The sequence below is a fragment of the Elaeis guineensis genome, chromosome 1 (assembly GCF_000442705.2).
Source record: "Elaeis guineensis isolate ETL-2024a chromosome 1, EG11, whole genome shotgun sequence".
NCBI lineage: Eukaryota > Viridiplantae > Streptophyta > Magnoliopsida > Arecales > Arecaceae > Elaeis > Elaeis guineensis.
In genome coordinates, this window is record NC_025993.2 from 95,929,557 (window position 1) to 95,943,380 (window position 13,824).

The 13,824-nt window shown below is 36.3% G+C and overlaps 1 protein-coding gene across 1 annotated transcript; it reads left to right on the plus strand.

Moving 5' to 3' along the window:
• The first annotated feature begins 495 nt into the window (after positions 1 to 495).
• On the plus strand, positions 496 to 12,275 carry LOC105032002 (S-adenosylmethionine decarboxylase proenzyme). The gene is made up of 3 exons (XM_010906317.4): positions 496 to 633; positions 9,606 to 9,752; positions 10,717 to 12,275. Exon 3 carries the CDS (start codon positions 10,860 to 10,862, stop codon positions 11,928 to 11,930), a length of 1,071 nt encoding a protein of 356 aa, XP_010904619.1. The 5' UTR covers positions 496 to 633; positions 9,606 to 9,752; positions 10,717 to 10,859; the 3' UTR covers positions 11,931 to 12,275.
• The last annotated feature ends 1,549 nt before the right edge of the window (positions 12,276 to 13,824 follow it).

Genomic DNA, 13,824 nt, shown 5'->3' on the forward strand with positions numbered 1-13,824 from the left:
TTCCATTATAGCAAGTTTATCAGCCAGTTGATTTGCTTCTCTAAACACATAGATTACATGAAACAATGATAGTAATTGCTGAAAGCCATTCATGGATACACGAGACATCTCGGATACACAAAACTAATTTGGCAATAAATAACTGGAGTTGTTTATTAAGATTTTCCTGATTTTATAGCACGATACATGAGAGACATTATGGATCCTCATGATCTATCATTTGTTCCCTGAGTTACAGCCATCATGGCAACCTAAACCCATTCCAACTTATAAGTCCACAGGGATATTTGATGATCTAATCCATTGCAGCTCATCACACCAATAACGAATCCATAGCAAAAGGGTGATACCCCACGGAGATTCCAGAAACCCCATGGGTGGCATTTATGTGATTATGACCCATGTCAGTGTCGAAGTGCCTGGAGTGCATTATATGCGGTACTATAAATTGCGAGGGTACCCCCCGCTCTCCAAACACGAGTCGTCGAAGTAGAACCAAGTAGCCATCCTCCTCGTTTTAGGCCTTGGAGTAATCGTCGCTCCTCCGTTCTTCTTCTTCCTCCCAGGATTCTTGGGTTTCTGCCGAGCGTTGCTGCGACTCTAGGGCTCTGGTTTTCTCTCTCTTGCCCTCAGGTGATCTCTCGGCTTCGCTTTTTTCTTCTTGGAATCTCTTGATTCTTTTGAAGAATTCCTGATTTATAGTTTACTGAAAGCTTTGGCGATGATTTCCAGCATCTCGTTCTTTTGTTCTTTAATTTCTTGGAAACTTAGATCTTTTATGCTCGTCCTGGATAGAGATAGCATTTACATTGTCTGTCAATCTTTATAAATTTTGGAAATTTTTTAGCATACATGGGATATGATATAACTTATGATCCCGGTATTCCCCTTCTCATTTGTGTTTATTTTCTTTTATTATCTTTTTATGTATAATATGATGTAGCAGTTTTGAGCATATCAAATTTTCTTGTTTTCTGAGAAAAATCCTCTCTAGCAAAAAAAAAGAGTTTTCGTTATTGCTTGTAAGTGGAAAGACAGGTTGTTTGATGTTTGTCTCTTCCATGCAAGTTTGTTTGTATTTTTGTGAGGAACTATTTTAGTTCAGCTATTTGTTGAAAACATCGGTTATTTATATAAGACCAAAGAACCCAAATAATACCTTCTAACTAGGTTTTTTGGATGAGATCCAGAAAATGTTATATATGGTATTGGAGCAGAGACAGTCAATAGCTTATGTGGACTAAGGTATATTACAGCGCTGGCCTATTTGGGTCTAATCATGAGCTAAATTATGTGTGATTAGATTTAACTAGCTTTGGATCCTTATCTTGATGAGAATGCTGGGGCTTAAATAGTGTTGGTGTGTAAGTGATGGAATCTAATTAAATTTAGATCTTTAGCCTAGCAAGGATGTCAGGACTTACATAGGAGAAGTGTGTCAGGATCTGTGTGGGCATGTATTTAGTCCAGGACTGGCAATTCGTGTTCGCGGGTCGTAAATGGGTTGTGTCGACTTGAAGGTATAACATAGATTTTTTTCAACCCAAACATGACCCGTTTAATTAAATCGGTCGATCTGTGGAATACGAACACGACACGAATATACATGGATTGACACGATACGGTCCGTCTAACACGATTAATAATCATGTTGACGGATCAAACAGGTATATGACTCACCTAATGACCCATTTAACTATTTGACTTATTTACAAAATTTAACTAAAATGATAAAAATTTGATCAAAAAACTAAAATAATATAAAAATGATTTAATTATCTGCTATGCTAATTCACAGCTCTAAAACAAAGTTAAACAACTTTTGTCACGTCCCAAATTCGGGACATAACACGGCCATGCTACCGAGGAATGGAGCCCACGATAACACGAAGTCAATCCATCATAATCATCTAAAATCCATCAAATAAAAAGATTCAATTCCATTATTCATCAAATAATCGAACCAATATTGGTTTAGAGCATCTAAATCCAAAAGCAAGTACCAATCTGAATCTCAATATCTATAAATAACTACAAATTCGTGATTATAAAATAATTAAACTTCTGCTACCAAATTTTCAAGCTTGCTATGCAGATCTTCAAGCTTGGATTCCTTTTACCGATCCTAACCTTATTTCTCTGTTCAAACAAAAAGAAAATAAAAAGAATATGAGCTACACTAGCCCAGTAAGTAGAACTTGCACTTCATTATCGGATCAAACATAAGTTTTTCATGATAATGCAATATATAGAAAATAGCAGGTAATACAAAATAAAGCATTTCATAGAGCATATAACAAAATAAGTTATAAACTCATCATGCATGCATAAATCATATATATTTCACAATCATGAATCGTAAATCATTTTCATCATGTATTCATGTCATGTTTCAAAACATTGCTCACAGATATTCGTGCTAAGATCACTATTATACCTATGACAGGGCCATGTTTCTTAATCAACAGAGTTCTTAATTCATGTGCCAACTTTATACCCGCTGGCAGGGGCATGTTTCGTGTGGATGCTAGCTCCGGATATCGACATTCCCGAAGGGATTCATTCATAGCCATCTGAGAGACTTTAAAATCATTATATCTTTTTCTTAAAGCATACATATACATAGACAGAAAAACAATAAAATTCATACTTCATAATCATGCTATTTTCATAAGACATATTCATAAAATCAATGCTCATAATAAAACATGCTTTTTCATATCACATATGCCGATCCTTATTTTATAAAAAATTATGATTTCATCAATAGTAATTTTTTGCATAAAAATATAATCATTTAAAAATAAATAAGGAGCATAAGATCTACTTACCTCATTCATCTTAGATCTTCAGACTTCGTTAGAAAAATCAGCTAATCCTATTTAAAATATCAAATCATCATCAATTTCTATTCTATGAATATAATAAGATTAAATTATAAGGAAAAAGGACTATTGACCAGATATGTCGGACCATCCAGATACCAGGGTAATTCAGGATCTCTGATCTGAGGGTCAGATTCAAGTGACTTGATCAAAAAATTGTGAAGCACAGATTAGATCAAGATCAATCAATAGAGTTCATTAATAATGAATTTGAAAGATACTTGATATGATCAAATGAGGTTGACATACAGCACGGATATCAAAGCAACTTTGGATCATCTTGTTAGAGTCAATATGAACCCCTAAAAGATGAAGGCATGACTTGGTACAGGATTCATAGACCTTCTTAGAGAGAGAAAGTCAATCATGAGAGAGAGTATAGAGAGAAAGTGGAGAGAGAATCTTCGTATCCTTCAAAAGTAGCAATCATGATTGAGAGGATATATCAGGGTGACTTAATATGGATTAACTATGATCAATGTTATCAATTTCGAATAAAGATCGGATCGGAATCCAATTCTGCACGAATTTCAGAGCAATCTCAGATTATCATATTTTCATCTCAAGTTTATCCTAGGGTCTGTGATACAATCAGAGAGAGAGAATGATCCTAGAGAGATAAAATTCATAAAAAGAGATAAAAGGTCTAGAGAGAGAAAATAGAGAGAAAATCTAGAGAGAAAAAATGGAGAGAGAAGGTAGAGAGAGGAAAGAGAAAGACTTAAGAGAGAGAGATGAGAAAAACTTTCTCTCACATGTATTTTTTTTTATTATTATTATTATTATTATTATTTCTTTTCTTTTCTTTTCTTTTTCTTTTTCCTTTTTCTTTTCTTTTTCTTTTTCTTATTCCCGTGGCCTTCTTTGGCCGAAACAGGGGACCTAGAGGTCCCCGTGCCTTTGACCGGCTGATCATGGCCATTCCCCGCCCGGCGGTGGCCGGCAACAAGGGGCGACCCTCCCATGCTCGGAGGTCGAAGCTGACGGTCAGCGGTGACCGTCGGTGCCATAAAAAAATCAGGAAAAAGGAGAGAAGAACAGGGCTTTCTTCTCCGACGAAATCCGATGGCTCCTGTCGCCGACGGTCGTGTCCACAGGCATGGGAGAGAAGGGAGAGAAGAGAGGAAGAGGAGGAAGGACTTACCACGGCCTCCGATGACCCCCACCGGCGTGAAATCGCGGCGAGCACGAGTTGAGGGGCCACGGCTTTAATCAAAAAAATCAGAGAAGAACTCCGACGATCGTCGGTGACTATTGTGTCCTCTTTTAGAGGAGAGGAGGGGGGTTCTTATAGGGCTCGTCTTAGGGTCTTTTAATAGCCCTAGGACTCCGATTCCTGATCGGAACCGGGGAAGGGGAAGACTCCGATCAGGAGTCTTCTTTCCTGTTTTTTTTTTTTCTAGGTGGGCTTTGTGGCTTTAGGCCCAGTGGGCCGGGTTATCACATTCTATCCTCCTAAAAAAAATTTTATCCTCGAAATTTAACATACCTTCATTTTTAAATAAGTATGGATATCTCGTCTTCATATCATCTTCAAGCTCCCATGTGACTCTCTCTCTTCATGATTACTCTAATGAATCTTCACATATGGAATGATGCGTCGTCTTAGCACTTGCTCTTTTCGATCAACAATTCGGAGGGAAAGCTCTTCATAAGTCAAGTCTTCATGAACTTGCAATGGCTCATACTTTATCACATTATTTGAATCAGGTATGAATTTTCTTAGTGGTGAAACATGAAAGATATTGTGCACTTTAGATAAATCTGATGGTAAGGGGAGTTCGTAAGCAGCATCTCCTACTCGGCTCAAAATTTCAAAAGATCCAATATATCGCAGATTCAGCTTGCCATGTCTCCCAAACCTCATGACACTTTTTGTAGGTGATACTTTTAGAAAAATATGATCACCGAAGTGAAATTTCAATTCTCTTCTTTTTCTATCTGCCCAACTTTTCTGTCTATCCTGTACTGCTTTGAGTCTTTCCTTGATCAGATAGATTTTTTTCTCTAGCATCCTTTTTATTATCAGTAAAATCCTTCCTTATTTACAACTAACGTATTTCATAATATCTTTTGATTTAAAGGATTAATATTTTTAATCAATTTAAACCATCACGCTTTTGCTGCGCACTCTGATCTCAACTTACCAAATTATCTAAGTCTATCAAAAATAAAAATATCTTTCTATATTAAATCAATCGAAGATAGATCCAACTTTCAGATTTCATATAAAATTTAAGATAAAATTTAAGGTTTTCTTGTCATTACTATCTCTTAGGCATAGCACATCAAAATTAAATTTTCATCCACCTTCTATGTTTAAACTTATTACATAAGCTTCACCACTCCTCAAGAATCCAATATGTCTAGAAGTAATTTGAGTTAACCTTCAGTTTACCTTACCATCATTTAGACAACTTCCAAATCAGCCTTTCTTTGCAAAGAAATTAACATCAAAATCAACAAAGTTATCATGTCCTTTATCCATATAGATTTAGCATTCCAATGTCATCAAATATACCTACCATAATATATCAATACCTCCCACTTCATTCTAGGATCAACACTTCTCGTACTCATATCAACCTTGCTAATTGAAATTTAAGATATAACTCATCAATTCTATTATAGACATCATATGCCACTTATACATAAATTTCATCATAATACCTATTGATCAAATCCTTTCTTTTATATCTATCATATTCCTCATGATCTTAGCCTCAAGTTCAAATATCATTAAAGTCACAATCCCGAATAATGATAACCTTAAGCTCAAATACCACTTAAGTCATATTCTCGAGTGATCATAACCTAAACTTTATATCATTCTATCACGTCCTTAATGATCATAATCTTAAGCTCTAATATTAACCATTATACTCCACTCGGTTACATCCTATTGATCATACATAAAGTTTTGATATCACTTCATAATCTCAATGATCTTAAACCTAAGCTCTGATATTATTTTATCATATCCTAATCATTTATATCATAATCTCCAATGATCATAACCTAAGCTCTGATACCATAAAATGTCATGCTCCAAATTTGAGACATAACACGGCCATGCTACCGAGAGATGGAGCCCACGATAACACGAAGCCAATCCATCATAATCATCTAAAATCCATCAAATAAAAAGATTCAATTTCATTATTCATCAAATTATCGAACCAATATTGGTTTAAAGCATCTAAATCCAAAAGCAAGTACTAATCTGAATCTCAATATTTATAAATAAATACAAATCCGTGATTATAAAATAATTAAATTTCTGCTACCAAATTTTCAAGCTTGCTATGCAAATCTTCAAGCTTAGATTCCTTTTGTCGATCCTAATCTTATTTCTCTGTTCAAACAAAAAGAAAACAAAAAGAATATAAGCTACACTAGCCCAGTAAGTAGAACTTGCGCTTTCTTATCGGATCAAACATAAGTTTTTCATGATAATATAATATTTAGAAAATAGCAGGTAATACAAATAAAGCATTTCATAGAGCATATAACAAAACAAGTTATAAACTCATCATGCATGCATAAATCATGTATATTTCACAATCATGAATCATAAATCATTTTCATCATGTATTCATGTCATGTTTCAAAATATTGCTCACAGATATTCGTGCTAAGGTCACTATTATACCCGTAACAGGGTCATGTTTCTTAATCGATAGAGTTCTTAATTCATGTGCCAACTTTATACCCGCTGGCAAGGCTATGTTTCGTGTGGATGCTAGCTCCGGATGTCGACATTTCCGAAGGGATTTATTCATAGCCATCTGAGATCCTTTGAAATCATTATATCTTTTTCTTAAAGCATACATATACATAGACGGAAAAACAATAAAATTCATGCTTCATAATCATGCTATTTTCATAAGACATATTCATGAAATCAATGCTCATAATAAAACATGCTTTTTCATATCACATATGTCGATCCTTATTTTATGAAAAATTATGATTTCATCAATAGCAATTTTTTGCATAAAAATATGATCATTTAAAAATAAATAAAGAGCATAAGATCTACTTACCTCATTCATCTTAGATCTTCAGACTTCGTTAGAAGAATCAGCTAATCCTATTTAAAATATCAAATCATCGTCAATTTTTATTTCATGAATATAATAAGATTAAATTATAAGAAAAGAGGACTGTTGATCGGATGTGTCGGACCATCCAGATACCAGGATAATTCAGGATCTCTGATCTGACGGTCAGATTCAAGTGACTTGATCAAAAAATTGTGAAGCACAGATTAGATCAAGATTAATCAATAGAGTTCATTAATAATGAATTTGAAAGATACTTGATATGATCAAATGAGGTTGACATACAGCACGGATATCAAAGCAATTTTGGATCATCTTGTTAGAGTCAATATGAATCCCTAAAAGATGAATGCATGACTTGGTACAGGATTCATAGACCTTCTTAGAGAGAAAAAGTCAATCATGAGAGAGAAAGTAGAGAGAGAAAGTGGAGAGAGAATCTTCGTATCTTTCAAAAGTGGCAATCATGATTGAGATCATCAGAGGTTATATCAGAGTGACTTAATATGGATTAACCATGATCGATGTTATCAATTTCGAATAAGGATCGGATCGGGATCCAATTCTGCACGAATTTCGGAGCAGTCTCAGATTATCATATTTTCATCTCAAGTTTATCTTAGGGTCTGTGATACAATCAGAGAGAGAGAATGACTCTAAAGAGACAAAATCCATAAAAAGAGATAAAAGGTCTAGAGAAAATAGGGAGAAAATCTAGAGAGAAAAAATGGAGAGAGAAGGTAGAGAGAGGAGAGAGAAAGACTTAAGAGAGAGATATGAGAGAAACTTTCTCTCACATGTATTTATTATTATTATTATTATTTTCTTTTCTTTTCTTTTTCTTTTCTTTTTCTTTTTCCTTTTTCTTTTCTTTTTCTTTTTCTTGTTCCCGTGGCCTTCTTTGGCCGAAACAGGGGACCTAGAGGTCCCCGTGCCTTTGACCGGCTGATCACGGCCATTCCCCGCCCGACGGTGGCCGGCGGCAAGGGGCGACCCTTCCGTGCTCGGAGGCCGAAGCCGGCGGTCGGCGGTGACCATCGGTGCTATAAAAAAATCAAGAAAAGGGAGAGAAGAATAGGACTTTCTTCTCTGACGAAATCCGACGGCTCCTGTCGCTGGCGGTCGTGTCCACAGGCATGGAAAAGAAGGGAGAGAAGAGAGGAAGAGGAGGAAGGACTTACCACGGCCTCCGATGACCCCCACCGATGTGAAATCATGGCGAGCACGAGTCGAAGGGCCGCGGCTTTAATCGAAAAAATCGGAGAAGAACTCTGACGATCGTCGGTGATTATTGTGTCCTCTCTTAGAGGAGAGGAGGGGGGTTCTTATAGGGCTCGTCCTAGGGTCTTTTAATGGCCCTAGGACTCCGATTCCTGATCGGAACCGGGGAAGGGGAAGACTCCGATCGGGAGTCTTCTTCCCTGTTTTTTTTTTTTTTTCTGGGTGGGCTTTGTGGCTTTAGGCCCAGTGGGCCGGGTTATCACAACTTTAAAAAATTAATCTTATTTATAAGCACTCCTCATTTGCCCTCAAGTAATCTTAAAATAAACGTGTTAAATGTATTTAAATATGTCGTATAATCCGTTAATCTATTTTAACCCTTTTAGTTAAATGGATCGAAATGGGTTACATGAGTCAATCCACTTAACTCATGAATTTATCATGTCATAAATGGATCAATCTGTTTATGATCAGAACCCATTTATTTCAAATCCGAATCCATCTAAGTATATGTCGTGTCATATCCATGTCAACGGATCGTGTCAAAAATTACCAATCCTAGTTTAGTCCTATATCGACTGTTCATTAGAAGATCCTAGATGCTTATATAGGATCATGAATCCAAATAATACCTTTTGACTTGCTTTTTGATGCAAGATCTTAAATCATTACACTTCTATGAAATAGTTAATTTAACTAAAAAAGAAAAAAAAGCAAATGACCATTTGTTGTACAAGTATGTTGCATGGGAGAAATTTCTAATGAGGACATGTCAATGATAGCTTATTTTTCATGAGAGAAAAATGGCTGGTGATTTCGTCCCATATCAATGATTGCTCTTTGTTCATCCCATTAGTATTTATTTCTAATGTTATTTCTGGCTGTAACTAAAGTGACCATTCACCATTAAGATTCATTGTAAAGCTCTTCATTGTCATCACATATGAAATATTATGCATCCCTTGCTTTTTCTTGACATTCTTCAGTCTCTTCCTTAGTATCATGAGAATGTTGTTGCATATAAAGAGTTCATTTTTATTGATCATCAAAAAGCCAACAAAGAGGAAGATATTTTGGTAAGTCTAAAAATACTTCCTGTTTCCTAGTTGATAGCACAGCTAATTATATTGTAGCAGACTATGATTTAAAGAAGTTATGGGGATGATTTTTACTGTGGAAACCTATTTATATTTTGTAAAGTAGCATTTAATCACCTAAGTGCAGAAGAAGCATTCCTATTGCTGTGCTGCTCTGTCTTGCTCTTTGTCTCATGCTTTTCTTGCATTTGCCAATAGAAATATATGGTTGGGTTTTGGTTGGTTAATTCTGTAAATTCATTTGAAGCCTCTCTAACTTAATTTTTGATTCCTTGCCAATAGTTTCTATCATGAAATATTCTTTAATTTTTCAACTTTTTGGTTGATGACTTCTCCAGGCAAGACTTGATGTTTTAATGGAGGGAAAACGTGGCGACAAATTGAGTAATAAATATTTACACTATGAAGCTCCTCTAGGCTACAGCATTGAAGATGTTCGTCCTCACGGTGGCATCAAGAGGTTCAGATCTGATGCATATTCCATCGTAAGTTCAACTGTGTTCCTTTCTATTCCCTAAATGATAACCATTTTTAATGCTTATAGTTGTAATATATTATGTCGCAAACATTTTTTCAGTGATTATATGTCAATTATTGTAATCAAATGCATGTAGATAGCTATTATGTGACTTCCTGTTGACTGATAAATATGTTTTCCATTCCAGTTGAACTTCTTTAGGAAATACCAGATCATCTTCAAGTCCAGAGGTTACCAACTGCTAATACTATTCCTGTGGACCTAAGGTTTTCTTGGCAGTTACAAAAATTTTGCCTATGGTTTACTAAAAGTTTTAGTTAGAAATATTAAGTTGATTTTGATTTAAAACCATGTTTGAAAGTTGTCTCAGATGTCAATCTCCCGGGGCTTAGAAAATTTAGTGAATGAGGAGTAATATGGTAAAGTTGATGCTAAGTTAGGGTTGATACCTACTCGAACTTTTAAAGAATTGAGATCTCTAACAGTTGAGTTCTGTGAGATGCAAATGCATGCCCAGAAAGCTGATGGAAAAAATAACTCAATAGCAGTGATATGGCTGGACAAGAAATGAACATAATACAAAATAGATGATCACAAGAAACATAACAGGAGGCACGAGCCAACCTAGCCTTATCTCAGCTGGTTGGCTTTCGTCTCCATTTAGGAGAGGTCCAGCGTTCAAACACTAGTGGTGGTACGCCCAACATATTTCTCAGAATAAGAAATATTCCCCACCCATTGCTGATCTTCTCACTGCTGACATTTGGATGCCTTTTCTCACCGAATTTTGTTATCTAGAAATTACTTTTGGAAGTTAAATTTCCTTGACAAGAGCGTAATATCGTATTCTGTTGGACTTGGGGATTCAACTTCTGGCTGATTGAAATTTTGCATATTCATTTGGGCTAATCTACATAACTATAATCTTTTTCTCAACTGTAATGCTAGCTCCTTGTGCTTCATGTGTGCAGTGTGCTCGGAAGCCCTCCTGATAACCCTCCGTGCGCAGTCTCCCTCAGTGCCCAATAACTTATAGTTGCTCATAGTGTTCTTTTTCTCCCTTGGTCTTCCTTTAATTTCATACTGCCGCTAGTTGTTTCCTTAGTGGATTGAGATGGCCTTGCCCATCCCTGCAACAGGATTTGAGGGCTGTGAAAAGCGACTTGAAATCTCATTTTTCGAGCCATCAATCTTTACTGACTCGGGTGGAAATGGCCTTCAATCTCTCTCCAGAGCCAAAATTGATGGTATACTGAACCCAGCAGAATGCAGGATAGTGGCATCACTGTCCAACAAAATTGTTGACTCCTATGTTCTATCAGAGTCCAGTCTCTTCATATACTCTTACAAGATTATCATCAAGACCTGTGGTACCACAAAGCTGCTCCTGTCAATCCCTTCCATTCTTGAGCTGGCCAAAGAGTTATCGCTCTCAGTAAAATCTGTGAGATACACCCATGGGAGCTTCAAATTTCCACTAGCACAGCCATTCCCCCACCAAAGCTTCTCAGAAGAAGTCGCTATCCTCGACAACCATTTCAGGAACCTTGGTCTGGGCAGCAAGGCATATGTTATGAGCAGTCTGGTTAAGTCTCAGAAGTGGCATGTTTACTCTGCCTCAGCTAAATCAGCGGACGATCCACTCTATACTGTGGAAATGTGCATGACTGGATTGGACAAGAGACTTGCTTCGGTCTTCTACAAGAACCAGCACAACTCAGCATCCAAGATGACCATTGCTTCTGGTATTAGTAAGATACTCCCTGGCTCTGAGATATGTGATTTTCAGTTTGATCCTTGTGGTTACTCCATGAATGCCATTGAAGGACCTGCAATGTCTACGATTCACGTCACACCGGAAGATGGTTTCAGCTATGCAAGCTTTGAAGCAATGGGTTATGACCCTGAAGCAGTGAACATGAGCCAACTGATTGCAAGAGTTTTGGCATGTTTCCAACCAAGGGAATTCTCCATTGCGATTCATTCAGGCCTCCGTAGTGAGGTATATTTATTGGAATCTGGCTTTGATATAACAGGCTATGTCAGTGGGGCCAAAAGCTATCAGGAGCTTGGAAACGGGGGTAGCTTAGTTTTCCAGAGTTTCAGGATCACTGATTGTGGATCACCAAGATCAATTCTCAAGGGTTGCTGGGAAGAAGGGGAAGAGGAACTAGCAAACACTTGAACTGCATTGCATGTATATGGTGGCTTGCGTTTTGTTTGCCTTCGGTAAGTTTCCTTGTGGGAGTTAGCCTATGCAAGTAATCAATTAAATATTTTATGTCATGGAAATATTATTCCAGACAGTGTTTCCAGCATTTGAATTGATGAAGTGGTCCTAATTAGCTAGCTCATGTTTGGGTGGGACATGCTGTTTGTTGCTGCTATAGCTTCTTTCTTTTCATTGGTGATCATAGTGGATTCGTGTTGATAGTGTTTATCCTGTTGATGTTGTGTTTTATGGTACGGTGTTATGTTTTTTTTTCTTTTTTTGGTAAAAGTGGATCATTCATATAGATGTTGTATGAATACATCTAGGAAGATCAGAAAACAAAATGTTCTTAAATTATCTTGAGATTGCATCTGAACAAGTCTATGGCCAGTCGTCAATATGCTCCGCAATATATGTCGCTATCCAGTCTGCTGCAGAGTTGGCTTCTCTGTAAATATGCGATCTATACAGCCAGAAAGAAGAGTAAACATATCCTGCAAAAGGATGTTTTGTTCTTCATATCACAAAAAATTCAGCTAGTTAAGTTACAAGTTAGTAGAGGTCTATTATCTATATTATACAAATTTAGCTCATTCTAGTAGGACAAAGGATGAGAGCTACTCTTGATCCACATGGACGAACATGCATTAAAAAAGCATCATGGAAGAGGCAAGTGGAGGTTTTCAATGTCATATTCTCACTAGATTTTTTTTCTTTCCAGGTTAAATGACTCAAAACCTTTTTCTTTTTCCTTTTTTGTATTTTTTACTTTCTCTTGATATGTCACGCACTAAACCCATATCTTGGATCGATCACATTACATGGCTACATAACCCCAGATCTCTAGATGGAACATCAACAATATTGAGATCTCTAGATTGAACATCAACAATATTGAGAGTTTGTTTGGATAATTGGGCATAAAATCTTATGAAATTGATGGGTTGGGCCAATACAATGAGTAAAATATTGGATCACATGTTGAGCTAAGTCTATGTTCATGAATATCTAAAAGCATCTTTGGAGTAGGTCAACCTGAATCCTATAAAGAAAAAAAAGATAGTTGAGATCTTTTTTTCTCCCTATGGGATTCAGGCTAGCTCAATTCAAAGGTGCTTGAGATATTTATGAACATGTGTCATCCAAGCATGTAATCCTATGATTTTATTGATTGTATTGGTCGAATTTATTAATCTTATAAAATTTTAGATCCAAACATCCAAATAGATTTTGAAATTTATAAATGATGAATATCTTATTAATTCAATATAAAATAATTCCATCATTAACAAATAAAAATGGATCAACTAAATAGTTCAATCATTTATCCGGCACCAGAGATAGACTAACTCCTCCCCTGCTCAACAGTAAATACAGCATTACTTTTACCACCAAAAAAAAAATACAGCATCACATCAGATCACTACGTAGTTCAATTATTCATCCGGATTTAGATTCTTTTAAATTCAGGCCTCGACCATCTTATGTTGCATCTTAGCCATAATTATAACGGACTTCACATGGCGCACGAAAGCATGCCTACACCGTTGCTAGCACCGTTGCCATACCGTACAAGATAGCCATGATTGTAAAATTGGTTCTTTTTAATCGATGAACCCATGAGAACCCCGCTCGGCCTTTAACTGGACCTTTCCTTGGATATTCAGCTATGAATTGTGAGCTCACAACGAGAGTTTAGTACTTCATGGTTAATTTAATTCTTATTCTAATATTAAACGTAAATTTTATGCGAGGCTACTTCTTGGCCATCCATCTTTGCATTGCTAAAACCATCTATATCTCCAATTTAAGGTTTTTCCCATGTTTACCAATTATTTGAAGAACACACGCAAATGCACCTCTCAAA